Below are 26,752 nucleotides of genomic sequence, written 5' to 3'. Positions count from 1 at the left end.
ACACCTCTGCCTACCTATACATAAAATCAACCCAGTTAACTTCAAAACATCAAGACTCTCGTCCATTTATATCTTCATCGGGTCCGCACTTATTCTCCAGCTTTGAAAATTACCTTCTGCACTTTCATTGCATTAAAAAGCTCGTAGCCTTCTACAGCTTGAGACAGCGGCATGATCTTGTCCGCCATGAATCTATTTCCACTCATTTTATTAGATATGCATACCCTCACCAACAACAAGAGAAAGAGAGAATAAAACGAAAGACCTACCCTAATTTATGTTGGTTCTTTTTTAAGACTTCCAACGCTTGAGGAGATACCGACCTCACGGGGCATCGACCCATTTGGATTCTCAGGTTCTTGTCATATGCATCGTTTCCAGCCCATGGGATCTACGACAAATTAGCATAGCACGACACCATAGAGTAAGGCTGCACTGTCCGGGAGTCCTTACTTCTCCGTTGTGGACTCCAACGCTACTGATCGTCCCCCAAGGACGCAGCAGATCAAAGCCAGTCCTCAGTGCCGGGCTCAACCCAACTACTTCAATCACAGCATCCGCACCCCTTCCATTCGTCAGTTCCTTCACCCGCTTATCCAAACCTTCTCGGTCTTGCTGGAAGTTCCAAGGCTCAGCCCCAAGGGACCTTGCCAGCTCAAGTCTTGACGGAATAGAGTCCACAGCAAGGAGATGCTTAGGCTTGAACTCCAGGGCATTGATCAGTGCGCAGAGCCCGACCGGGCCGCAGCCGATTAGTACAACTGTCTGCTCGGATATTTGTTCCGGGGTGTACCCCTTGAAGGCATTGCTGGCCGCAAAGTAGCCTGTCGGGAAGATGTCTGCCATGAGCACGAGGTATTTTTCCTCGACACCTTCGGGAGCTTTCATCACCGTTCCGTCTGCATTTGGGATGCGGACCTAACAGGGAACCGTTGCCGTCAGACCTTCCGCAGATTGTAAGCTCATGATGAAGTTACTCACGTATTCGGCTTGTGCTCCATCTAGATGATCACACCCGAAAAGCACGCTCTTCTCACAGCGAGAGGAGAACCCTTGCTTGCAGTAGAAACACTCGCCACTATGAGGATAGTTAGCGTACACCGAAGAGACACTTCCGACTGCCAGAACAGCTTTCTAGCATTCAACACCCCTAAAGCAGACCTCTATCACTCCCCTGAAAAGCATGTAGTGATTACTTACCAAGAAGTCGTAAAAGCACTCACGACAATATCACCCTTCTGGATAGATTTAACGCCATTCCCGACCTCAACAGCCTCACCCGTAACTTCATGGCCCATAACAAACCCCGTACCGGCGGGTTCTATTCCACGAAATGTGTGGAGGTCACTGCAATAGTTAGCAGCCGTTTGTCCAAAGCGTAACACAGGGAAATTGGTATGCCATTATTGCCCTACCTTCCACAAAGCGCAGTGTATGTTACTTTGACGACAATATCTCCCGAATCTTGGATTTTGGGAATTGGTCGTTCTTCAACGGCCACTTTATAAGGGCTGTGAAACACTACCGCGCGCATCTTGTTTTCCGTGGTCATTTTGTTAAATGATTTAGGTTATGGAATAAGGTGTATACAAGGTATTTTCTTCTTAGCAGAATCGGGTCATTGAATCGAAGTACGTAAAATGTGCCGTTTTGGAGAAACGAAGACCCCCACATCCGATAAACGGCCGCTGCATTTTCTTTGCCCCTCGATTTATGATAACTGTGGGGCTGTCACCCCCAACACTTCCATCAGCAAAATTTCAAACATCTGAAAACTATTGGCCTTGGCCAAAAAATGGCACTACATGTCTAATAGCTAGGAGAGACATGAGACCCTTCTGGAAGGGGGGAAAGCTGGGTTATTCTGTTACATATCATTCTAGCCTCATGACCCAGGAGAATGAGATGACGGTTGCAGATTTCACAGGCTCTTGAATTGAAGCACGAATGATACAGAATGTTGAGTATCGATTGAAGCCGAACAACCTCGAATACGCCAAAACTGGTGTGCTGCGAAACCCGGTTCTCAAAGTTGGTCAAAGCAAAACATAGTGCACCATTCAACGCCTTTGCCTTACGCCAGGATTGGAAACGCTCACTGTATGAATCAGTCTTTGCAAGTATTGCTGCAAGTCCTTCTCTGGAAGCCGAACAGTAACTGGGCCCATCATATTACCGTACGCCTCTCTAGACAGGGCGCCTGCCCGCGTTCATGAAGACGAGGCACCTTAGCACACCACACACAGAAGCTCTTCTTCCAGGATGAACTTGCCCTCCTTGTACTTCTCACTGGTCTCATACGCCTTATCGTACTTCCACCCTACCGTTTCCCTGCATTGTCTGCAAGCGATGTCTCGAACGATATGCCTCCCGGTGGTCATGCTACGCTCCACCGCTTCGGATTGTGTGATATTGACGACGTTGTTGAATAGATACGCTTTGCCGTGCTGGCCACGGAAGTTCTGCGGGAAGGTCTTTTAGTCAGTACATCTCTCTTGTATTTGGGGATAGGGAGGACGAGCACCCACTCTGCTGATGATATCGTCATAATCCGCAAGATGCGTCTTGCACTGCTTGCATCCAAAGATTTTATTGGAAGTGAGGTAGACGTTATACGCGAGACCCATTATGATCTGCTTTAGCTCCTCTTTCCCACTTCCGGCAGCTAGGTATCCGTTCTGGAATGTGAGCGTGACAAGACAAAGGTGGGTAATCGGATTTGGTCTATTATGAAGATAAGATGTGGCAGAAGGGAGTAGAACAAGATCAATGAATGATGTCTTCTTCTTGAGTTCCCCGCCTTGCCTGGGATTGGATTTCCTTTGCAAGGGGAACCCGACCTGGCCGTAACTTCAATGACGGTGTGATTTGAGACAAGGCCCAAGTTTGGAAGTTCGAAACAGTGTCGGGAACCGATGGACCAACAAGAGGGGTTGAACTCTTCTGTCCTTCTAAGTTTAGTGGTAGTTGAGATAAGCTCGATAGGAAAGTACGCAAGAAGTCTTCAAGGTAGCAGCGGGATCGTCTGTCTGAGAAGGAAGTGGGGAACTTGTAACCCACGGCAAGACGTACGGAGTAAGATTGAAGAATGACGCCAGCTCACAGCAGTGAATCTAATTTTACCCTCAGACGATGAGACACCAAGGTAGGGAAGGAAGATAAGGAGCGGTCGGGTGATAGTTAAAGGGGGGCAAGAGACCAGCAGTTGGAATGTATCACTAGTCAGGTAGACAATGAAATCGGTGGTTGTCCGGAGCCGTACTCCGTAGGCTGACCATCGGGCAGCTGCCTCAGGTCCCCAGTGTAAAATTACGGAGTACAGGAATGAACCGATCAAGGCATGGGTAGATGGTGGAGCTAAACCACAACCCCCGCATCGGACCAATTGAAATGCAATAATTCCATGGAACTCCTCCCCAAGTGAAACCCGACAGAAGATTTTAATTAGTTAAAACGTTAACTGGCTACTAGTAGTGTCTGGACTCGGTATTGTGAGTTGTCCAAATGACTTGATTTGTCTTATCATTTGTTATCGAGGACCCGCAGGTTGACTTAACCTTAGTACTCACTCATGTTACTACCATGTATTGGTTTAACCGCAACGGGTCTAGTGTACGGGGCAATTACAATCATCGTCATCACTGGCATCATCACGGATCGAAGCTGCAGGCGCTTGATCCTGCATGAACATTACTGATTCTCTGGGCTACGGCCATTGGCTGAGTCAATATTAGTGCTAGTCGTAAGCAGGTGTACCTGGCAGTTCTCGGATCTTCTGGCAACATTCTATCGCCACAGGTTGTAAGTAATTCACCGTACTGGAGTGGGGCGTAGAGCGGGTGAAGCCCTTGTAGCTCTATAATCCGATAGCTTAAAACTCGTAGATATGGCCAAGGATCAGTTTGCTGCAGAAGAGGTTCATCGTTGACCAAGTAAAGCAACGTTGGTCTCCCAGAATTGTCTACACTCAGTATGGCCCCAATGGTCGGTCCACCACTCCCCGAAGCTATCCTCTACCTGGTCATCAATCTTGGGTAGCCGTTCCTCTCTTTTCAGTCCGCAAAGGGCACAAGCATGGGAAGCTTTTAAAGCTCCTTGTTCAGGAGTGGCAGTCATCGCTCGGATGTTGGTAGGGATAGCATGAATTGGACGCCTGCCAGATGCCTGGATCACAGAATTGAAAAGGGCGGTCCGGTCACGCCACATGGAAATCACGTCAACAGCTTCTTGTTGTTCCTTGATGTCCTCGTTTTTATTGACCGTATTGAGTTTCATCCCTCCTGGCTTCCCTGCGCGTGCTGGGCCGATCCTCATGCTCTGACTCAGGATGCTATCCCTTTTCCATCGCAATGTGCGGCCCGCAACAACTCGAGCTGCTGCTTTCAGAGTGCAAAGAATCAGCAGGGCGACAGTCTCAATATTTTGCTTTTCTTGGACGTTTTTCCTAGCTTCAGTAGCCTCCTTCCGGAGTTGATCAAAAAGTCGAGGAAATAATTCCAACAGAACAGATGGTGGAGGTATATTCGTTGGACGGATCTGAGCTGGAGAGACAGCATTACTTGATATGCTGAACGTTGGAGAAGTCTTCCTCTCTAGATAGGTTGCGGCCTTTGCTTTCTGGTTTGGTACCTTTGCAGAAGCAAGTCTTTGGCACCCGACACTCTTGGGGGGTTCCGTAGGCGGGCCGTCTACGAAGTCACCCCAGTCATCAAAAGCATCTTCATCTTCAGCTACGCCAGAAGCTGCAGATGTAATATTGCTGTTTTTATGACTCAAGCTTTTATTAACAAGTGTGCTGGAGGCTTGAGAATGTCTTTGTGGTGATTTATCTTCTATTGATAACGAGTCTAGCAAATCAAGATGACTGGGCGAGACTGCAAGCTTTTTCGGCTCGTTTGGACCCTTCATGGAACGACGTGAAGCATTTCCTTCAGTGTGACTAAGAACTGCTGGTGCGGTTTGACAAGCCGGAGTATCCGCGGATTCGAATTCCCCCCAGTCTTCACTGTTGTCGTCGGGAGGGTCTTCCAAGGTGGCATCAAATAGAACATTACTATCGTTGCCGTAGTGTATCGAATGTGATACAATAGACTTCCCCGATGTATTTTGATGGGCCGATGACGCCCGAGGTTGAATGGGGTGTGACGTAGATACATCTGTGGCAGGAGCATTGTCGAATATTTCTATTTCAGGGATTAGAGAAGATGTTGCACCGACAGATCGGGCCCCCTGCAGGGCTGTAGTCCCTGAGGACTGATTAGCTGGGGCCCCGAATCCAAATTCCGCGAACAGGTCCGCTGACATTGATGTTGGGAGTGAAACGATTTCTTTCGCGAAGTTGGTGGGCAGGTTTCTTTGTGGGGTCAACTTCCGCGGCGGACGGATGATCATCTGTCATAAATCGTATTAATTTAATACCGATCGGTTACCGAGCAATAATCACACCCTGGCCTATCCTACAACTATCACGAATCATTAGTATATCAATTCAACGTTCTCCCGGATTCAGCCCCTGCCCATTTTCACAGGATGCTAAAGGCAGCATTGAGGTAGCTTCAATCTGTTTCTATACAAGGTCTTAGTCTATCTTCATTTTACTAAACAGCAGGACTTACAAACTTCGGTAAACAAAAAAAAATATAATCTTTTATTCGATATTTTTCAATATTTCATAACTGTGATAGTCGACTTTCGAACCGACAGGGAAGGCTTGGAAGCTCTGATATCCTTCATTAAGTTTCTCGGGATAGTCAGACTGAGAGAAAGCTGTTTCAAATTGTCACGATTGGCTAGGTAATCATGGGTATCGTGGTCAAGCAAAGTTCCAACCAAAGGTCCATGAAGTGACAAATCAGTGACTATATGGTGTATAATTAAAGACAATAAGAAATATTTCTGGCTTCAGACGATGGGTCGAATGATCTGATCTGATAATCAGATGCTTCAGCCTGGAGAATGGTAAAATGACCAAACCCTCCAACTGCTGTGCTCCATCAATCTCTGAGAGATCAAGTTTTATAATCGCAGCAGTATATTCTTCTTCGACCTTTGGGTATGGAAGAGGGATAGAACAGTAAAACTTCTAGCTATACAAGCGGAATACCACAGTGAAACCATTGGCTGTTCGCTTCGGGGAGTAGACCAATATTGGGTTGCTGAAGACTTTTAGCTAAATCTCACCAGGAAGCCCATCCATCGCGAATATACTAGTACTGAACAAGATGTTGGGAATACAAAATGCAAATGAAGATTCTATAATTAAATATAGCGGCCGTTAGGCAGCAACCTTGTATGATATGCCTGAGGCCTATGGTTCAAATGGTACAAAGGATTACTCAGGATAATGATGCTTCATACTGTTGATGCTGATGCGTTGTAGTTAACCTGGTTAAAGAGGGTACAGAAGATACGGACAGGTGACCCGATCACCTGATCCTCACTGCTCACCCTAAAGTGGGAATTTCTGGGTGATGCGAGTTACTCGTGGCGTACTACACGTTGCTTTTTGCTTAAGCTAGCCCCAAGGAAAGCTGCTGAAACAGTCCGGTCGTGAAGGTGATGAGGAGGGTGCTCGGTGGTTCGGGGATGCCAAGACATGTCACCCAGTCTTCGCGTCTTTCCCGCCATTAACCCAACCCCACGATTCAATGACGCCTACTGTCAAATCAACACATGGGGAAATGAGGAGTATTGAGGAAAAAAGGTAAAACCGTATGCTACCGGTTCCTATATTTCTTAGTATTTCTGACAACTTCTTTTCTTCTTAGACAGCGATGGAGTGTCCTCTTCCGCGACAATAGCAACACCTCCGACCTCCGAGCGACACTTAGATCAGAGCAAGGAGAGAAGCTGTGCAACGACGGGCTAAGATCAATCTGTTGGAAGGTATGCGATTCTGCCACTCGGATTATGTCTCTCGAATGTGCTTACCCAGACGTAGGCATTCCTACACTTCGACAACCTCGATCGCACACAATGGCCGCAAAAGATATCCGAATCCCGAAGCGCCTATGGGGCGCTAAAAGCCCATTTCATGAAATATATCGAGCATCCCGATGATTTACAGTCGACCGTGGATCCACTGGCGGATGATGAAGAGGTATGTCAGCTCGAGTCGACTGGTACAGCGTAATAGGACTTGTATCTCTGACGAGCGCAAGTATAGTCTCCTTGGCAAACACTACGACAGGACGAGCAGATGAGAGCAGATATATCCCAAGATGTGGACCGATGCTTGCAGGAAAATTTCTTCTTCCGGGAGCCAGCGACCAAGACGAAAATGACCGATATTCTCTTTATATATGCGAAACTCAACCCAGACCTAGGTTATCGCCAAGGAATGCATGAGCTGTTGGCGCCCATCCTATGGGTTATAGACAGAGATTCAATTGGAGCAACCTCCCGGGAGGGGTCTGACCATACAGAAGAAGATGATAGCTCAATGTTACAGCTCCTTGATGCCAACTATGTCGAGCATGACTCTTTTACACTTTTCTGTTCGGTTATGCAAACTGCCCGAGTATACTATGAGCATAATAGACAACGATCCACAAGCGGCCAGATGGACGTTGTACCGATTGTCAACCAATGCGAACATATCCATAATGATCTATTAACGACCACGGACTTAGAGTTAGCGGATCATCTTCAGGCACTGGAAATTCTGCCACAGATATTCCTTACGTGGGTAAAGCTCCATATATTAGTGAATCTCGATGCTAACTGGTTCGAGAAGACGTTGGATGCGTCTTTTATTTGGTCGCGAGTTCCAGTTCCAAGACGTTCTTATACTCTGGGATTTTCTCTTTTCTGAGGGTTTAAGGCAAGAGCTCGTCGAGTTTGTGTGCGTTGCGATGCTGCTAAGGATCCGCTGGCAATGTTCGTTGGCTAAATATTGTCTTCTATAATTTTCTGGCTGACTTTACTTAGTACTGGACGCTGATTCTTCGACTGCGTTGACCATGTTGCTTCGCTATCCCTCTCCCTACCCCCACGAGCCGTACAGCTTTGTGCTAGATGGCTTATATCTAGAACAGAATCCAACGTCCGATAGAGGGACTTTTATTATCTCGAAATATTCCGGCAAGCCTCCTGACTCATTGAAACGTACTAGTCAACCAGGCCCGAGGCGTGTCTCCGGGAGAAAATTCCACCCGCGCGGCGAAACAAGGAACATGAGCGAGGCCAGCTCGCCTTCCGGATCACCTGCAAGGAACAGTCCCAAGAGCCTTGAGGCGCTTTTCCAAGATGTGTCCGAAGGCATTCAGCGACGGACGGAATCTTGGGGAGTAACCAAGGCAGTCCGAGGCGCGGTGAGTGAGGCGAAAAGGAACATGCAGACGATCCAGTCAGAACACAATCCCCGAATGATGAGACCTAGAGATTCTCCCTTGAACCGTACTTCCGATGCACGGTGGGTTCAAGAATCTGATACCGTTGCTCAGTTGAAAACCAAGGTCCAAGAGTTGGAGGAACGCAATAGGATGCTAGCGCGGTCATTGAGCCAGGCGTTGAATGATATCCGCTCCCGCATGTTGAAAGCAGAAGGACTTGACCATGCTACAGCAGACGCCATGAAACAAGGTCTCGCCAAGGTTCAATCAGTCCAGACCTGCCTTGAGAGCCCTTCTGCGCCTCTCCACTCCGCAAACCGATCCCCAAGCATAGCTGGCGATACGAGTTCTGCGAAGATCCCTAATCAGTCGGATGTGGGAGGTTACAAACCCGAACGCTCTCCGTCGGTTACCAGCAGGGTCGGAGAGTCTGGGACATCGTCCAGCTCTTCAGTGGAAGGCGAACCAAAAGACCGAGCTCGAATTCCCACGTCACTGCCACTACGACCGGCAACACGCCCGTCATTGGCTGAGTCTGAATTTTCTTGGATGCTTGGTGGCAGCCGGCATATCTCTAGTTTTGTTAGCCCGGCATCCGTGCCGCCCGAACAAACTCGGCACGGCACTAAACCGAATGCTCTGTTCGGCAACGGAGATGAAGAACAAAGACCGTATGCCGAACCTAATGACTTGGCCTTGCGGAGCCTTCGAGGTCCAAAGAGCAGGCAATAGGCTACCGGTGATGGCGTCTTTCTTTTTTCTTCCTCGTAAAGCCTGCTTCTCATTCCACCCCTCTTCCCTTGTTAACCCGATATACCCGACTAGTGGTTCATTGCATTAGGCGCACGTTACTACTTCCCAACCTAACCTTTATCCGAAGAAGAGCAAAGTACCCCACCTATGTCGTCATAAATGTAGAGGGGATGTTGCTGAACAAATAAGAATCGACGATTGGCCGCTTTGTACGGTCTACTCAAGTATTCCTCATGCGCAATCTGCGGAAGGTTATATAACGCTATCTTTGCCACCTCCGCATCGACCTTGAATTATGCACTTGTATTGTACTACCGTTGACGTATGAAATCATTATCAAAGGTCAAGTTACCAACGCCCAGCTTCGCTTTATCATTGTAGGCAGCGAAGAGAATGTTGGTTGCATGCCACCAGAGATGTCCGCGGTAAGGGACGATACACTAATGACTGGTTCGCGTCCAAGGACCTTTTCTCTATCTCTCACTCCTTTTCCTCTTTTTCCTTTTCCGTCCGAAGGAACTATATCGCGTCCAGTAAAAGACAGTGATATGAACTTTCCAATGGGCCACCCACTCAGTATAATGGCTGATCTGCGCCGTGGTTCTAATGGGCTATGGTTCGTTCCCTACTCCATCCGTCCCAAGATTTCGATCCACCTATGAGACTGCGAAGATCTTCCACGAGACCGAGTTTCGTTAGTTCTCGGATCCGCCATGAAAGGGAAGGACATGGTCGTTCAAGCCGAGGAGGGGCTCAATAAATTGTGAAGTTACCCAGCAATTGATGCCAAACAATAGCTCAAGAGTACTAGTACTAGTGATCTGAATTCGTCTTCAAGTTATCTGCAAAATTACATCACCATTTCGGATTACTACGCTGACCAGGGTTTCTGTTCCCTTAGGCATTAACTCCGTACAGTGAGTCAGTCCATCAGGTTGGGTTACAACAGAAATGGGTTTGAAAAAAAAGGAAATATTTTACAGTCAAATTAGATTTCTCTACGGAGTAGCATTCATTTATTTCTTCGTCTATTTCCCATTCCCGAATGCTCCCTTTGCTTTTCTCCTCAATTCTCTCCTCCTTCAACTGCATTGGATCACTTTTCTTGTTTACCCCAGGCTTTCCTTCTTTTGAAATTTTATTTTTTATTTTTTTTACATATAATCTATATAATTGTACAGATCAAAGAAGAAGGTCCAAAAAGAGAACGACGAAAAGACAGCCCCCAAAGAATCGGAAGAACAGACCGTCGAACCTCCCTTCTTTTTTCCCCACCAGTCTTTCCCCTCACTATTCTCAACTAGTCTCTTCTGTGCTTCCAAACACTTTCCTTCGTCTGCTCACCGTCTCGATTTGTCCCTCGCCGTTGGTTCATTGGTTGTATGTTATTGTGGCTTAAATTTCCAACCCCATAAAAACACTTTATTTTTTTTTTTTTTACTTTTACTCGTTCACGTTCACCTCCACAATTCTTTATTTTTATTAAAAAAAATACACAGTATATATAAACAAAAAAGGAGAGAGGGGAAAAAAAGAAAGAAAGAAAAACAGAAAAAGCGGTAGTCTCCAATTGTCTTCCTTTTTCTTCTCTCTCAAACCGAGCGCGAACAATTGTCGAACCACATACGACGGGAGTCGTACGTACTTAACTACTTACTCCCTAAACTAACTACTTAGTTGTGCCCGCATGCTTCGTCTCCTTCGCGAACCGCACTCCGGATGGTACCTGTGACCTCACCAGGCAGCTGCCCTCTCTTCTTTCTCCTTTTCCTTGTCCCGCTGACACTTCTTTGGAACTCCTCTCCTTCTCTCCTCGGCGGCTGACCGGCTCATTCTCGCCTCCGGGAGAGTCACGAAAAGAGTCACAATTAAGCAAAGTGGGTTGATCTTTGCATCGATCGCGGTAACATTTTCTTGAGTCCCAGTGCGCCGATTTCTTAATAAACCCAACAAACCCGCCCAAAAGCAAAAAAGGGAAAAAACAAGAGAGCAAGGATTATCCTCCTACATCCCGCTAAAACCAACTACTTGTGGTTGTCGTGCTTTACCATTCCATGTAGCAGTATATATCGCAAACCCTCTTTTTCACATTACTACTAGTCCTCTTCTTATACTCGAGATTTGCGCGGTCTTTAAGCCGCCCGAGTTCAATCGGCCCGACCGATTCTGGTCGCTTTATTGTTACCTGTTGGGGAAACTATGGGGTCAGCTTCCTATAATCCCGATGGTTAGTCGGACCTCTTCTTTTTTTCTCAATCTATTTACTACTCCTGTTTCTCTTTCCTTCCTGCATAGTCTAATCGTGCGTTGTGGCTGTTTGGTCTCGAAAAATGGGGACGTTGTCGGTGGTGAGAAATGGATCGGTTGTGTTTGGTAGCAGCTGTCGATCAACGGTTTACTGCATTGAGAAGGGATGAAATGCTGGAGGTAAATACAGGCCACAAGCAGCGAAAGGGAGAGAGACGAACAGAACTGAAAGGAATAAGCGACCGTATCATGATGCCCGCTGAAACTGCTTCATTTCTGTATCTCTCCAGTCCAGTTGCTCCGCAGGGATCCTTTTCTTTTTTTTCATTTTTCATGTTTTTCTTTTCTTTTCTTCCCCTCCCCCCTCTGTCTTCTTCTGAGATAGTGAAGAAACGGAAAGAAGTTTGAGAGTCACTCGGCTGACTGTATTTGGTGAATAGGCGAACCAAGTCCGTTATCGTCCCCTCTGGGTCCCCTTTCAGAGTCGCCGGAGATCGATCCTTTCGTGGGACTTGATCCGGGCCGTACAAATGATTCAATGAGAGGCTCAGTGGAAACCCTTTCGTCCTATGACCACCTTTCAAGGTACGTGGATGAAGGACGGGAAACACCTCCTTGCGTTGACCAGAACCGGATGCAATTGCAGCAATACAAGAGACACTAAGAAAAATTCTTCCCCTGCAGGTCACCCCTGATTGAACATGAACATGGACTGGGCCCGTCGGGCCTGGATCGTATCCGCCAACCCTCACGAGTCTTGACCCTTCCGAACATGTCGACTTCATCGTTGATTCCTGTCACATCCCGAAGCCACTCACCCTCACCTCGCTCTCGGTCAACCTCACGGACATATTCCACGCGAATCTCGTTGAATGACGCTGATACCCTAGAGGATCTCCATCGATTCCCTTGTGAATCCTTACACTCATTCTCATTTTCCCAACAATCAGAGGAGCTACTACAAAGCCGTCAGAACATACTGAAAAGATCCATAGACTTCATGCGCGACCGCTTTGGATGGGCTGCGAACAGTCCCGGAATTGTGAATGCGCAGGCTCGCATAAGTGGTGATGCAGAAGTTCAAAGCGTCGTGGACCTGTTGTCAAAGGCGAATGTCTTGGGAAGGGAGGACCGATATAACTACTCACGCGGCCCTATGACTGGCCCTGCGGTCATGGACACAGGTGATGTCTTCGAGAAAGCTTTCTCCGAATCTCAGCGTCCGATGGCTGAGATCAAGGAACTACCTCACGGGTGTGCACCGAAGACGGAACAGGCGGATTCCGTGAGCGACTTAGCCAGTCCCCATGTGTCGACTCAACGGAGAGGGAGGAGGTCTACTCCCTCATCCAGGCGCGTAAGCTTAAAACGTACATACACGGATGTTAGCTCTGGTACCCTTCAGGGCAAGCTGATGGAAACTCTAGCACAACCATTTTCTGCCACGGAGCCCTTCTCCCCGACCAGCACCACTTTCGGATTTGGCCTCCCGATACCTGTCTTACACACCCATAGTAGCAAATGGACACCAGTTTCACAGGCCGTTTTTAGGACCGAGTCTCGGGCCCCATGGACCATATTGGCAGCCAATGATTTGTCATGTCTGATATTTGGTGTGACACAAGCGGAACTCCGCAAGTTAAGTATCCTTGAAGTCGTACAGGAAGACCGGAGACAGTGGCTAGAATCTAAGCTACGGGATCCCTCTACTGATGTTGCGGCCAAGCTTCCAGAGAGACCCCGCATGACGCCGGTTAATCCCAAATCTATGGGGATGGGAAATGGCGTTACAGCTCAGCTTCTTAGTAAACCGCCTTCTCGAGCAAGAAGGGCACAAACTGACGATGGCTATGGATCCAGTAAACGTATGCCGCAGCCTCTCAATCATCCATCTACCAAGTCACGCGGGGTACTACTGTGCGGAGATGTGGTTCCGATCCTGAAGCGGAATGGAGCAAGAGGTTCTGCAAGTGTCTGGGTTATGGAGAAGCGAGGTGGCTTAATCTGGGTAATTGAGGATATTCAAGAGGATGTCGCTTACATCCGTTGCGACAAGTCCTGGAATATTACAGAGACCGATGGGGATACCGACAGATTCTGGGGCCGGGACGTGGTCATGCTCGGCAAACCGATCACGGACATTCTTCCCCGTCTTCCTAAAGAGTGTTTAGAAGGCTCGGTTGATCAAGGTTTGGCGAAGCTTTGTGAGTTAAAGCATTTCGCTGCGCAGACCACTGCGGGGACTTGTTTCCCAGTCACAGTTGCAAAAGACACAAGCTCGAATAGTTTGCGGATATCAAGCTTTCCACATGTTGCCGGCATGATGGTGCTCGCATCGTCGACGCTGAAAGTGATCAGTTCGAACTCAGCTTTTTCTGCAGCCTTATTTGGCCATGAGCGACCGGAGGGACTACATGTTAACGAGCTGATCCCCGGGTTTGATGAGTACTTGAACGTGCTTACTGAGGAGGAGAATGTATCTCTAGAGGATGGAATTGTGATCCCTGAACCTAGCTTCCGAAGGGCACGAACCCTGTCAATCCTTCGGGAAGGGAAAGCCAACGTTGCCTCAGTCTTTCTCGAACCTAATGGCCTCACTGCCAATCATCGTGATGGCTCAACGATTACTGTTGATGTTCAGCTGCGCGTGGTCAAGAGCGGAACGATATTCCCAAAGCAGGACAAGCAAAGTCCGTCTAACGACGGCGATGCCGACTCCGAGAATGATGACACTTTCGCCGTAGCTGAATTAGTTTATGCACTATGGGTCACGTACTCGAGGCAGATCCATGCCGCGGGTCTCTCTTCTCCACCCCAGGCCGAGCCCCCTCGAGTGAGAAGCCCCTCAGTTGTTCCGGCATCCAGCCTACGGTCGGCAAAGACTCCCTATTTATCACCCTTGAACACGGAGCAGACGTCCGTGGAGACCCGAATACCGACGTCGACATTGAGCCAGCAGCTTAGTGAGGCGGCATCAGAACCGCTCACTGACAAACCTGTCCAGCCTGTACCAGAGGTAAAGCCTGTGAACGCCAAGGAGCCTCCCAAGAAAAGGACAATTACCGACTATGTGATTATTGAAGAGATGGGCCAAGGGGCATATGGGGAAGTGAAACTTGCCCGTCTGAAGAAAAATGCCACCAAGAAGGTGGTATTAAAGTATGTCACGAAGAAGAGGATTCTTGTGGATACTTGGACTCGCGACCGCCGCCTAGGTACGGTCCCGCTAGAAATCCACGTCCTGGATTACCTTCGGCGGGATGGTTTCAAACACCCCAATATTGTGGAAATGGAAGGGTTTTTCGAGGATGATATCAATTATTATATCGAGATGATGCCACATGGGCTCCCTGGTATGGATCTCTTTGACTACATAGAATTGAAAGCGAACATGGACGAATCCGAGTGCAGAAACATCTTCCGGCAGGTTGTCGATGCTATCCACCACCTTCACACGAAAGCCTTGGTCGTTCACCGTGACATCAAGGATGAAAATGTGATTCTCGATGGGGAAGGCAGGATCAAGCTGATCGATTTCGGAAGTGCCGCTTACATTAAAAATGGGCCGTTTGATGTCTTTGTGGGAACGATTGGTGAGTCACTCTCAATGGGTTCTCCCGCAAAAATTATGCTGATCTTAGCAGACTATGCGGCGCCGGAAGTCCTACAAGGCAAATCCTACCGAGGTAAAGAGCAAGATATCTGGGCTCTTGGTATTCTTCTTTACACAATTGTTTACAAAGAAAACCCATTCTATAACGTCGATGAGATTCTGGACCACCCGCTTCGAATCCCATTCCTGCCGTTTTCGGAGGACTGCATTGACTTGATCAGGCGGATGCTCGACCGAGACGTCGACAACCGTCTCACCATCACCGAGGTTATAGAGCATCCATGGATGACTGACAGCGAATAGAACCATTTTGATACCTAAGGGCCACGCATGATACGTGGCATGCGATTTGGCCATGAACATGGAGGGAAACCTCAAAAGATTATATATGAGGGTGTTCTTCGAGAGCACGGCGATCATTTACTTTCCATTCGTCTCTACTTTTTCTCGTATGCTTTTAAGCCATCGGCTAATATACATGACGGAAAGCGTGTCAATGATTTGAATGTGATAGCTCTTATGACCAGACATGATAGAGGCAGGAGCCCGGGAGGCTGCATGATACATGATGTCTTGGAAAGATGAAGTACATGGATGATACGGTGGAGACCATCCGCTACAAACAAGCAACAATACAGAGAGAAGAAGAATACAAAGAGAGACAGCAAGAGCATAGTGAAGAAATTAACTATAGAGGCAAAAAGGAGGCTGAGATACCCCCATATCAGAATTGAGTTTTACTTGGCTAGATATGAAGCGGATAAAATCCCTCCAATCTGCAACGATTCCATGTAAAGCCACAATTGCAAACGGAGTACTCCGTAGGTTACAAGTACACCGGTAGAGCATTCATTCTCTTGTATATGGACCAGGGTCTGTGTAAGCCGCGAGGCCCAACCACTCATGTTGACCCATGTCACCAACCCCCAAAGTTAAAAGTTAGTTACACATGCAGCCAACCTAACTGTCGTACGCGGAATGAAACGTCCTTCCCCCAATTTCCACAATGGAACAATACAAAACAGAACGAAACGAAAAACAAAAACAAAAACAAAAACAAAAAAGATAATAGAATAGAAAATTCATCGCCATTCCGAAAGTGCGGGGTGTTAAAAAAAGCGGGGGAATAACTGCTCGTAATAAGCCCCGGACGCCATGTATAGAGAAACATTGACTACTACCTTAGTTTACCACGTTACTTGACGGAGTTTATTAATCGTTCCGGCCAAGTTACTCTTTTCAATGAGCTCCCATCCAGTCGTTTCTGTGGTGGATATTGGGCTGGAGAACGGACCACTTTTTAAGGTGTTTTAGGTCTCGATGGTCGAATGTGTCCTCGCTCCCTTGCTTCCTTGGCAAACTGCTGATGTCCTCGTGCATATTAGGCAGTTATTGTGAGGAATGTCGTTATGAGGAGGTGTGTACTCCGTACTAGGGTAAGGTAAGGGGGGTGGAGTGAGGACTATGGGGTTTCTTTTTGCTTCCTTGACTTCTATTCCTGTCTCGGATGAGAATACTACTACGCAAGTAATGAGATAAGATAAGATAACCTAAGTAAGCTGATATGTCAGATCCTCAGTGTGACTGGGCAAAGAAAAACGACAAAAAGAAAGCAAGGCCTACTCCGTACAGAGTACAGCAGGTACCCTAGTAGGTATCACCAACAAATTTCAAACATAAGACTTGGCAGCCAATCCATCCAACTATTTTATTATTTCTATCTATGAGTCTCAGCCACATGGATCCCGTAATATCCAACCCAACAATGAGACAGACAGTGGTACGTACTGTGAATTCTAAATGACTCGCATCGTTACTAGCTGAGTACAACGACTTGGCCGGAAAGCAAGATGAATGGGTTTGAGTCGCCGTTAGATTCCCCGCAGGGTGGCGTTGTCTTCGCCCATGTGGGAGGCAAACAAGACCACTTCGGCCCAGGCACATACTTTTCTATACCGTACAGTACCTGAGTGGTTCCCAATGTCTCAGAGACTTTTTTTTTTTCCCCTCTTCTTTTCTCTATTCTTATTTTATTATTGTTTCTCTTTGGTGAAATTGTAGATGATGGGATGTATTCCCATCGAATTCCTTGGTGCTCCATGCACATCCAGTACCATGGTCACGCACCTTGTTGGAGGGCCGGACAGTTTTCCCTGTTTCCTGTCTTAGACCGTGAGAGATTTAAAGACACTCAAGTGTGCTGTTGACTGCTCCACTGTGGTTGATGGTATTCCGTGGCTGGGTCGCGGTCTTACTGAGGCGTTATTGGGTACGACGGTGATGGATGCTGGAGTCTGCTTTAGGGAGGAATTGTGGTTGAGTGGGTACTTCAATCACCTATTGGATCTTTGTACCTAGGTGGACTGTGAGTTTTTTCCTTTTTTTTTTTTTTTTTTTCTTGTACTCTTCCATACAACGGATTTGTTCCTGGTACGGATAGGTTAACCGGCACTTAGCAATAGTAGTAGTGCCCGAGCGCTGTCACTTTTTAGTACATACTACTAGTAGCAGGTACATATGAACACGTTGGATTGTAATAGAGGAACTTTCTTGTTTTTGAAGACACGGGGTATGTGACTCCTTACCTGGGTATGTATGTTATTGATGTTGCTTTCCAGGATTGATTGCTCTTTTATACCTTCCATGTTGTCCATTATGTCTTAAATGTTTCGAGACAGTTCTTACTTTCTTTTTCTATAGAGTAACAGTCGTGGAGGATTCCCAATCTTAAAATACAGTTTTCCTTAATCCAGTACTGTATGTAAAGCGCCCCCCACTTTGCATGGAATAGAGACGCCAAGTGGGGCAGGTCTCGGGTTATCGTTAATCGATAAGGGATCCGATAAGTCTGTGGAGGGGAGCCTTGTGGTGGCGGAGAGCAAGCAACTGTACTGAGTACTGTAAAGTAGGTATTCATGCATACACCACCAGAAAACCGGTGGGTAACCTAAAGGCGGGGCCCTTGTTTTTGACAGGTCGGGTGTGAAATGGGCTTACCACCTACGTAGAAAACCAGCAGTGGAGGTGTGGCTCAATCGTACGGTAAAAGAACTGCCAGTAAAGTCGGCTGACCGAAGTGACACTCCGACCGTACAAGATTCTCGACTTATTGTCCAACTGACCAGATACTCTCCCCCTTTTTGCTTCTCTTCAAGGCCCTTTTGCATCACAGTTGTCCGTTTTCGATTTTTGGCTGTTCATTAACTGTGTGGATGATGCCCAAGTGACGTACCTATACAGACCCAGGCTTTTCTATTCCTTCAGTTCCAACGACGACGTCCGTACACTGGGGTTTCCCGCACTGACCGAGCCCCCCGGGTTACGCGGTCCGGAGGTCCCATGGTACAATTCTTACAGATCTTAGCCGAGAAAAACCACAACGCTATCTGTCCCTTGATTCTTCCTCTTTTCTTGGTGACCTTCATTCTTTCTTATTTGTGTTATACTCTGTCCCTCTCACCCTTTGCTTCACCCTGCGGCCTTCATATCCGCTGGAACGGACTTTTTGGCGTTGACATCGTGCTGCCATTGCATCCAAAACAATATACTTCGGGAACCGGCCTTGGAAACCGTCACTATGACCACGATCTAAAACCCAAATCACTGGTTGACTTTTGCGCGAGTTTGCGCCCGTCGTTGATAGAATCTCATTTTGGTCGACTGTTTAGGTTTTACATATTCAGGGGCATCTTCAATCTAGTAGTGTTCGGAAAGAGCTCAAAACACCTGCTGGACTGAAAGAGGCTCTGGTATTTATATACGCCATATACACCATGGCTGCTACAAGTACCGACAGGATTACTCCTGTATCTGGAGTAGCCTCACCGGTGAGTCCGGCCTCTTCAGCAGGCCAGATACCCTTGGATCAACCTCCAAAACTCAAAGGACGACATAAATTGCTGCAAAGCCTCCAACGCATCTCATCGAGCCCCAGTCTGAAGCGCGGCCGCTCCCATTCGACTGGCTACCGCCGAGATGGAAAAGCTTCATTGTCCTGTGTCTCGCTAGGACATTCCGCGTATAATCCTTGCCTCGGTAACGGAAGCTCATCGCAACTCTATGGTGGATTGAATGTGCGCCCAATGACTTCTGGTCAGGCTGGCCCAGTGGAAGAACATGAGGGAAATGCTCGAATCCGCCTTGTTGGGTCCGACTCACCAAATACTGCTCAGTTAAGGTCAGTCCCTGTGCCGACCGAGCTGAGACCAGGTTCCCTTGGATCGCCGCTAGGAAGTACCGATGTGATCCAGGAAACTGCTGTCGTTCAGCCCGCATCGAAGCCCAAGAAGGCCTTCGATTTCTGGGGAAGCATGCCCGGAGAGCTCAGAATGCTGATCTTTAGCCATTTAACTCCCCGGGAAATTGTCCGCTGCTCTGTCGTCTCCAAAGCCTGGAACAAGATGTGCTTTGATGGGCAGTTGTGGGCTGCAATTGACACTACAGATTACTATCGCGATATCCCTAGTGATGGTCTCGTGAAGATCATCGCATCTGGCGGCCCATTCGTCCGGGATCTTAACCTCCGCGGTTGCGTTCAGTTGCGAGAGAAATGGAAATCTGAAGGCAAGCGCATTACCGACTTGTGCCGGAACGTTGTTAATTTCTCCCTGGAGGGATGCCGTATCGATAAGACTTCCATGCATTATTTCCTTTTACGAAATCCTCGTTTGGAGTACATCAATGTCTCGGGATTGAGCAGTGTAACGAATTCGGCCATGAAGATCATTGCTCAATCATGCCCACAGCTTGAAATTCTGAATGTGTCTTGGTGTTCGGGCGTGAATACAAATGGGTTGAAGAGAATCATTAAGGAATGCCCGAAGTTGAAAGACCTGGGAGCCAGCGAAATTCGCGGCTTCGATGATGAGGAGTTTGCGCTGGAACTATTCAAACGAAATACCTTGGAACGCCTGATTGTCAGTCGCACTGATATTACTGATGAGTGCTTGAAGGTTCTCGTGCACGGCATTGATCCCGAAATGGATGTGCTTCTCGATCGACCCATTGTACCTCCTCGGCAATTGAAACACCTGGATCTGCATCAATGTCATGATTTGACAGATAATGGAGTGAAAAGTCTCGCCTACAATGTTCCCTACCTCGAGGGCCTGCAGCTCTCTCAGTGCACCGAACTTAGCGACGACTCTGTTATCGCTGTCATCCGTACCACGCCTCGCCTAACCCATCTTGACATTGAGGACATCGAAAGGCTCACCAATAGCACCCTCCTAGAAATCGCAAAGGCGCCGTGCGCCGAACACCTAGAACACCTTAACATTAGTTACTGTGAAGCCCTCGGTGACCCTGGGATGCTTCAAGTTATGAAGAACTGCCCTTCTCTCCGCTCTGTTGAAATGGATAACACTCGAGTTTCCGACCTTACTTTGATGGAAGCCAGCTACCGTGTCCGCAAGCGAGGTTACGGTGAAGACCTACCTCGTGTTGGTTTGCGCTTGGTTATATTCGACTGTGCCAACGTTACTTGGGCTGGTGTAAAAGAGGTTCTTTCGAGCAATGCCTATGTTCCACGTTCTCGCAAGTCGTTACAAGCTACATCGGCTATATCAGTTGTAGCACAGGCTGTTATACCTCACGGATCGACAGATACGAAGACACTAATTACATCCTCTATCACGCCCCCACCACAGCCTTCGGTATACCCCAACGAGATCATCCAGCTCAAATGTTTCTATGGCTGGCAGATGACTGTGAACGAGCATAACAAGCGAGTCCTGAGAGGGGATCTTGCTGCCGCAAACCGTCTAGATCGGAAATGGGCTGATTACATGATGGCTACAGAAGAAGCAGGCGCGGCAGGTGCTGGTGCTAGAAGAAGACGGCGTCGAGCTCGTGAAGCCGAGAGAATCTACAATGCTGACGACGAAGGTGACGACGCCTATGGTGCTGGGGGCATTTCCGCCCTTGGGGGAAGACGCAGGAGAGCACACAGTGGTGGGTCCTGTCTCGTCATGTGAGGAAGTCATTCTTTACTTTTCTTCTTCTTTTCTTTACCTAGTCTTCACATTGAACACAAAGCATCTACAAGTGTGCTTGTAAAGATGTCTCCGTGTGTGAAAACTCACTCTTTCAGCTACGAGGTTCTGGCAACCTTGTTGAATGCGTTTGCCATTGTGCTTTCCGATTAAAAATTGGCAGCTGAACAATGCTGGCAATGTGGTGAACTGAATTGCATATCTCCAGGCACAGAGTATGCTATGAGACATGAATGTATGAATTTGTGCAAGCAGTTGGATAAGTGTGCTTATCTACGCTGGAAGTTTAGCCTATAGCGAACTTGTTTCGTACTGGCTCTCTCTCTCTCTCTCCCTCCCACACCAGCCCTTTTGACATCCACGCAAGTATATTCTTGATTGGCCTGGTGTACGATTGGGGCTCAGGACATATGCTTGACGTCCTTTTTTGTAACCTACCAATCCCCTCTATCCTTTGGAATATCTGTTTCTTGGTCTATTCATTAGAAGGGAATGGAGAAATTTGGAGTCTGTTGTTTAGGTTAGGGTTGATTTTAGCGGTCACTTAGATTCAACATTTTTCTTATCAACGTCTTACTTCTATAATCATGTCCTCAATTGTAATAGCGTAACTGCACTAGGTACATACAATGAACTGAGCAGGTCAATGGCCCAGTCTTAACGTTGGGTATCGCATACGACGTAAAAAAGATGCTTTTTGAAAGACAGCTTGAAGGAGGTTAAAGACAGAATAACCGACACGAACCAACTCCTGAAAATGCAACAATACCTGATACACCACTTCCTCTCCATAGCGATTACATCTCAAAGAAACCCCCGTCGCTCTCATCGCCATTGTCGTCGGGTGAGCTCTGGCGTGCCCGGGTATAGCGACTATCGTTCTTAGAAGAAGATCCTCTCGAGTCCTTCGCTTTCTTGTCCTCTCTTCCTTGCGGCTTGACGCTAGTCTTCGTGGTGTCCTTGTGCCGCGCAGAATCACGAACACCGGTCTTCTTCTTGTCCATGTTGGCTTTCTTCTTTGTTTCAGTACCAGACTCTCCGTTCTTCAATTTTCCGTCGCGCAGAAGTTCGAGGGTTCCGTCCTTCATACACTTCTCCACGGTGTGCCACATAGCTGGCTTATCAGCAGCATTCACATGAACAAGTGTATAGCCTGCATCGCCGTCTTCATCGTTGTCTCCATCCTTCGCCTGATCCTTTTTCTTCTTCGCATCAGCGTATAGAGCGACATATCTCTCCGCTAGAGGGTAGTAGATGGTGTAGTTCAAATTGACACGAGCGACACGGAGCTTTTGCGCAAGAGCGGCGAGTTTCTGTTCTTTGGCTGCGGAGTCTAGACCGGAGTCTGAAACCTCCTTTTGGCGACGTTCGAGGCGCTTGACATCTTTGGAAGCGGTTTTGCGATCTGTCATTTGGTGAAAAATTAGTTTATAACCTTGAAAAGAACAGTATCACGACATTAGACGCAACATACCCAAGAATCGAACAAAGTGGTATTTCTTGATCATCTTCGACCGCTCCCGTCGGTTCTCTTCCTCCTCTAGATCATTCTCGTAACCAGCGAGGGCACGCTCCTGCACAATGCGTGCATCTGCCGGGAGATCCACTCGATTCAAAAGACGTTTGACATCGCGAATGCGCTTCTTCAATTCGTTGACGGAAGGGTACTGGTGTTCCTTTTTTGGCAGCTGGACCTTCTTTCTGTAAGGCTGGTGCGATGCTTCGTCGGAATTGTGTTTACGTTTAGGAGGGTCGCTGCGGTCCCGATAATGCCTGTCGCCAGAGGGCCGGGAGACGGGTGACTGTGATCTGGAGTTGTCTCGGGGCATTATGTGCGGCTGAAACTGAACTTTGTTTCTTTTCTTCTCGTTCCAGTGCAGTTGAACTCTAGAGAGAAAATAATGAAACTACAAAAAAATACCGGCGGATCATCTATCGGCCCGGATAATCTCCAGATTCCGACGGTAGCCAATCAGGGCTGGGCTGTGTCCAATGACGCGCTTAGATTGTACCTTACGCATTAACTAACCCAGGGAACTGCGGATCTAATTGAAGGTTTCATACTACTCGTCAGAGGCTGTGCGCCGGAACTCGAATCCACTTTGCCGTTGACATTGCATTTCGCAATTGTCGCTATGCAGCCCGGTGCTTGACTTACCAGTTGTACAAGCTGGTAAGAGCATGGATCACTGCTGGGCGCTGCAGATAGGTACATCCCGCTTAGATTAGGTAGGCGACCAGTCAGCTGGTCGTGTCTATTCTACGACAGCCTGGACGAACACAAAGACGAACCAAACCACAAAACAATAAATAGGAGAAGAGATGGAGACCGCGATTCGCTGGTCGCCATCGTCAACCACGGCGGAACAGCGCTTTCTCTCGGTGGATGTGGCAGGAAAGGCATTCCGCCTGTGCAGGGTGACGTCCTTCGACGGCCAAAATCTAGAACATGAGGTGCTTGCTGCTCACACCAAGGTCCCGGCATTCCGAGCCTTCGACTGGTCGCCCGCTGATGAATCGCTCGTCGCTGTCGGCCAGTCGTCCGGAGACGCCACTATTCTGCGCCTGGGCAGCGGGTCCCAGGAATCGTTCTCGTTTCCAATTCGTCACCAGCGGTACTGTAATGCTGTCGCGTTCAGCACGCACGGATTACTGGCTGCTGGCCTAGATCGCGTGCGAAATGATTTTTGCCTCAATGTCTGGGATGTCAACCAGCGGCTCGCTATGAGAGGGGGGAAGGGGGCTGTGGAGCCACTGAGGAAGCTGGCTAGTTCGGAACCGATCACCAGTGTGAAGTTCTTCAGGGATCAACCTGACACACTAGTGGCTGGTGTGAAGGGCCAGTATGTCAGAATTTATGATCTTCGAGGTGGGTTTGTTGTCTCCTACTCTACGTGCCGCCGTTGTCTAATTGGTTTGTAAAGAGGGACCTGGCAATCCGTCGCTGCAGTTTCCGACTCGATGTGTTCATGGTTTGGCTATTGACTGGCTGGACGAGAACTACATTGCATCGTGCCTTACCTCTAATGATCCTACTATCTGTATCTGGGATCGACGTGTAGGTTCTCGATATACGACTCCTAGTGTAGGTCCAGCAAACACTCTTGAGACCGGACAGCCGGGACCTGCGCTTGAGTTCAAGAATGTCATCGCTCCCAAGTCAACCATCTGGAGTCTGCGATTCTCGAAAACAAAGAGGGGATGTCTAGGTGTTCTTGCGAATACCGGCCACTTCAAAACTTACGATGTTGTCAAAGAATACTTGTCAGAGGAATATCGCTCGTCAATGGATGAGACTTTGGGCCAAGGATCTTCGAAGAACTATCCAGAGCAGATATACACAAAGTATGTGCGGGATGTTTCCAGCCCATTCAATCATCCGACACGAGGCTATCCGGAGTCGGAAAGGATCGTATCCTTCGATTTCCTGAATATGAGTCCCACCAATGAACCTACTGCCTTAACGCTATCGGGCAATGGCCAGGTCAACATTATTACAACAAAACCGCCATCACCTCCTGTACGACTCTCATCCCAAGGCTTGTTGATACGCGGCACATCTGGCGACGACGCAGATTTCCGAACGATAAGCCCTCTGCCTAGTCAAGGGCTGCGCGTTTCTGAAGTGGTTGAAGACCTTCGTGAACGTATTTTACCAGGCCACGATGTTCAGGAAGTACCGCGTGAAAGTCGTCCCACGAAGCCTTTATCTAGTCGTGAGGCTCGGGAACATGCTCTGTCTCTAGGAGCTTCAGGCAATCCGATTACAGCCGAGGAGGCTTTGACCTTATTGACTATCAACAGACTTCGTTGTAAAGAGGGGTATTTATTTGATGCAGCCCGAAACCGGAAGATACTCGCTGATGATCCTCGCCTGCAAGGTTGCTGGAGTTGGATTGAACGTGAGTTGGATATTGGATTTTATGATACACATGTACTAATATTCTAAATAGGCAGGCGCAATGACTCATCTAATGACTCAATGATTGCAAACGGCCTAGATCTAAATTATGTGGGAGTGTATGACATTTGGAACAATGATCTAGGTGTGTATTACATTTGCTCAGGGCGTGGGCTATTTTCCTACGGTACATAACTTACGTTCTGCAGGCGAAACTCTGGAAACTCGGCACCTCGAACCCGATGCCAGACCTGATATCAGTAAGGTAATCGTCAATTTAGTTCGAGAACAATTAAATCTCCCTGAGATCAGGGGCTGTGAGACAGATTATCCAGAGCATCGCAGGCTCTGCCTCCGACTCTGCGGCGCAGCTCAGACTCACCGTGAATTAGAAGAACTCGTCAAAACGTTGTCAGCCGATAGCCAGCATACTAAAGCAGCAGCTCTGGCTGTCTTTCAGGATGAGGCTAAATTGGCCTACTTAGCGTTGCGAAGCCACCGGCCCACTCAAGCACATAAGCTGCTTGCCATGGCCATTGCTGGTGCAGCGAAAGGTGACACTGACCCAGATTGGGAGGACACCTGCGCAGAGATTGCCAAAGAACTCACAGACCCATATGCACGAGCGATCTTGGCACTTGTGAGCAAAGGGGACTGGAACTCTGTCATCCAGGAAACCACGCTTCCATTGAAGTATCGAATTGAGGTTGCTGTGCGTTGGCTGCCCGACGATGAGCTGACCGAGTATATAAACGAAATGACCGCCGAAGCCATCCTTCAGGGAGATATTGAAGGCATCGTGCTAACAGGACTGGGGCCTTCCGCTATGGACCTTTTTCAATCATACATCAGGAAATTCAACGACGTGCAAACACCGGTCCTTGCCATGAGCCACGCCGTCCCACGTTTCATTAATAACAACCCGAATAGAGCCCGCTTTGAAGCATGGCGCGAAACGTACCGTTGGCAGATTAATTCCTGGAAGCTGCAGCTGGAACGAGCACGATTCGATGTCGGTTCCCGCAAATTCGCCGTCACCTGGGACGGTAGAAAATTGATTGAGCCACCGCGACAACAAGTCAGTCTGACTTGCAATTATTGTACCCGACCACTTACCCAACACGATGCCTCCTCTCAGCTTTCACCATCTACCACGGGCGAGGTCGTCCACCCCACCCCGGGGAACCCTCTGGGCACGTCGGCGATGTCCGGAATGGTTTGTCCACGCTGCGGTCGGCATATGCCCCGATGCGGTGTCTGTACTTTCTGGCTGGGGTCTCCAGACCCAATGTCGAAAGCGTGCCTCGCCGCTGATGCTGGACAGCAGGCCGGAAAGCCTACCCAAGCGGAGATGATGCGAAGATTCATCGTGTTCTGTATCAACTGTAACCACGGATTCCATGCGCACCATGCCCAAGAGTGGTTCATGAAGCATAGGGTCTGCCCGGTTGCGGAATGCAACTGTATCTGTGATCGATGAAGTGCTGATCTTTTTACCTTTCATTTTTCCCTTATTTATTGTCTTGTGGCATGGACTACGGCGGAGGAAGGGTTTGGTGTTGTTTCTGATATACCCATTATGTAGAGAATTGATGTTGGTCATTTATTATCATAGTGAGCAATAGTTTTCTACAACTAAATCTAGAATAATAACCTAATCAATATAGATCATATATAATATCGCGGACTACTAGTTAGTACACTCCGTAGGTTGGGATTCTTTCTGGATGCCCCACACTCTCAATTGATCGCCCGCAGCTAAATGATGTTAGAAAGGAAAAATAAGAAAAACAGAATTTCTTCTAGAACGACTCACAACATCGCATACATGACTCACAAAGCTCCATTCACACGAATGAGTAAATAAAAACCCCCGTGAGTCATGTCTTCAATCACAACACCTACATTCAAA

At 48.0% G+C, this 26,752-nt stretch overlaps 10 protein-coding genes across 10 annotated transcripts; 6 read left to right on the top strand and 4 right to left on the bottom strand.

Annotated features, from left to right (window-relative positions):
• Positions 1 to 20: 20 nt before the first annotated feature.
• On the bottom strand, positions 21 to 1,907 carry BDV27DRAFT_65080 (alcohol dehydrogenase family protein). Its single transcript, XM_032077196.1, has 6 exons — positions 1,416 to 1,907; positions 1,201 to 1,347; positions 982 to 1,078; positions 454 to 918; positions 270 to 391; positions 21 to 192 (listed from the first exon to the last, which is right to left on the bottom strand). Exons 1-6 carry the CDS (start codon positions 1,550 to 1,552, stop codon positions 90 to 92), a joined length of 1,071 nt encoding a protein of 356 aa, XP_031921828.1. The 5' UTR covers positions 1,553 to 1,907; the 3' UTR covers positions 21 to 89.
• A 321-nt stretch (positions 1,908 to 2,228) lies between these two features.
• On the bottom strand, positions 2,229 to 2,627 carry BDV27DRAFT_150182 (putative Yippee zinc-binding protein Moh1; the record flags this gene model as incomplete). The annotated part of the gene is made up of 2 exons (XM_032071186.1): positions 2,229 to 2,462; positions 2,529 to 2,627. The coding sequence occupies 2 exons, from the start codon at positions 2,625 to 2,627 to the stop codon at positions 2,229 to 2,231; spliced, it is 333 nt and encodes a 110-aa protein (XP_031921827.1).
• A 915-nt stretch (positions 2,628 to 3,542) lies between these two features.
• BDV27DRAFT_137236 (uncharacterized protein) lies at positions 3,543 to 5,297 on the bottom strand. The gene has a single exon (XM_032068944.1). The coding sequence runs from the start codon at positions 4,906 to 4,908 to the stop codon at positions 3,919 to 3,921; it is 990 nt and encodes a 329-aa protein (XP_031921826.1). The 5' UTR covers positions 4,909 to 5,297; the 3' UTR covers positions 3,543 to 3,918.
• Positions 5,298 to 6,647: 1,350 nt separating this feature from the next.
• BDV27DRAFT_150180 (GTPase-activating protein GYP6) lies at positions 6,648 to 9,065 on the top strand (the record flags this gene model as incomplete). Its single annotated transcript, XM_032071185.1, has 7 exons — positions 6,648 to 6,703; positions 6,768 to 6,885; positions 6,941 to 7,099; positions 7,166 to 7,683; positions 7,736 to 7,878; positions 7,930 to 8,866; positions 8,921 to 9,065. The coding sequence occupies 7 exons, from the start codon at positions 6,648 to 6,650 to the stop codon at positions 9,063 to 9,065; spliced, it is 2,076 nt and encodes a 691-aa protein (XP_031921825.1).
• An 830-nt stretch (positions 9,066 to 9,895) lies between these two features.
• On the top strand, positions 9,896 to 10,531 carry BDV27DRAFT_137229 (uncharacterized protein). Its single transcript, XM_032068943.1, has one exon. It carries the CDS (start codon positions 10,132 to 10,134, stop codon positions 10,483 to 10,485), a length of 354 nt encoding a protein of 117 aa, XP_031921824.1. The 5' UTR covers positions 9,896 to 10,131; the 3' UTR covers positions 10,486 to 10,531.
• A 1,574-nt stretch (positions 10,532 to 12,105) lies between these two features.
• On the top strand, positions 12,106 to 15,249 carry BDV27DRAFT_163292 (serine/threonine-protein kinase; the record flags this gene model as incomplete). Its single annotated transcript, XM_032073528.1, has 2 exons — positions 12,106 to 14,926; positions 14,978 to 15,249. 2 exons carry the CDS (start codon positions 12,106 to 12,108, stop codon positions 15,247 to 15,249), a joined length of 3,093 nt encoding a protein of 1,030 aa, XP_031921823.1.
• Positions 15,250 to 18,049: 2,800 nt separating this feature from the next.
• BDV27DRAFT_65018 (uncharacterized protein) lies at positions 18,050 to 18,755 on the top strand. The gene has a single exon (XM_032077195.1). It carries the CDS (start codon positions 18,286 to 18,288, stop codon positions 18,682 to 18,684), a length of 399 nt encoding a protein of 132 aa, XP_031921822.1. The 5' UTR covers positions 18,050 to 18,285; the 3' UTR covers positions 18,685 to 18,755.
• On the top strand, positions 18,050 to 21,527 carry BDV27DRAFT_137222 (F-box domain protein). Its single transcript, XM_032068942.1, has one exon. It carries the CDS (start codon positions 18,720 to 18,722, stop codon positions 20,919 to 20,921), a length of 2,202 nt encoding a protein of 733 aa, XP_031921821.1. The 5' UTR covers positions 18,050 to 18,719; the 3' UTR covers positions 20,922 to 21,527.
• Positions 21,516 to 22,788, bottom strand: BDV27DRAFT_65007 (Efg1 domain-containing protein). Its single transcript, XM_032077194.1, has 2 exons — positions 22,414 to 22,788; positions 21,516 to 22,344 (listed from the first exon to the last, which is right to left on the bottom strand). Exons 1-2 carry the CDS (start codon positions 22,766 to 22,768, stop codon positions 21,737 to 21,739), a joined length of 963 nt encoding a protein of 320 aa, XP_031921820.1. The 5' UTR covers positions 22,769 to 22,788; the 3' UTR covers positions 21,516 to 21,736.
• Positions 22,789 to 22,998: 210 nt separating this feature from the next.
• Positions 22,999 to 26,458, top strand: BDV27DRAFT_137220 (uncharacterized protein). Its single transcript, XM_032068941.1, has 4 exons — positions 22,999 to 23,808; positions 23,864 to 24,841; positions 24,893 to 24,985; positions 25,050 to 26,458. The coding sequence occupies exons 1-4, from the start codon at positions 23,262 to 23,264 to the stop codon at positions 26,318 to 26,320; spliced, it is 2,889 nt and encodes a 962-aa protein (XP_031921819.1). The 5' UTR covers positions 22,999 to 23,261; the 3' UTR covers positions 26,321 to 26,458.
• The last annotated feature ends 294 nt before the right edge of the window (positions 26,459 to 26,752 follow it).

Source organism: Aspergillus caelatus (genome assembly GCF_009193585.1).
Source record: "Aspergillus caelatus strain CBS 763.97 unplaced genomic scaffold BDV27scaffold_310, whole genome shotgun sequence".
Lineage (NCBI taxonomy): Eukaryota > Fungi > Ascomycota > Eurotiomycetes > Eurotiales > Aspergillaceae > Aspergillus > Aspergillus caelatus.
Note: the sequence above shows the minus strand (reverse complement) of the source record. Positions and strands in the feature narration are given on the sequence as shown.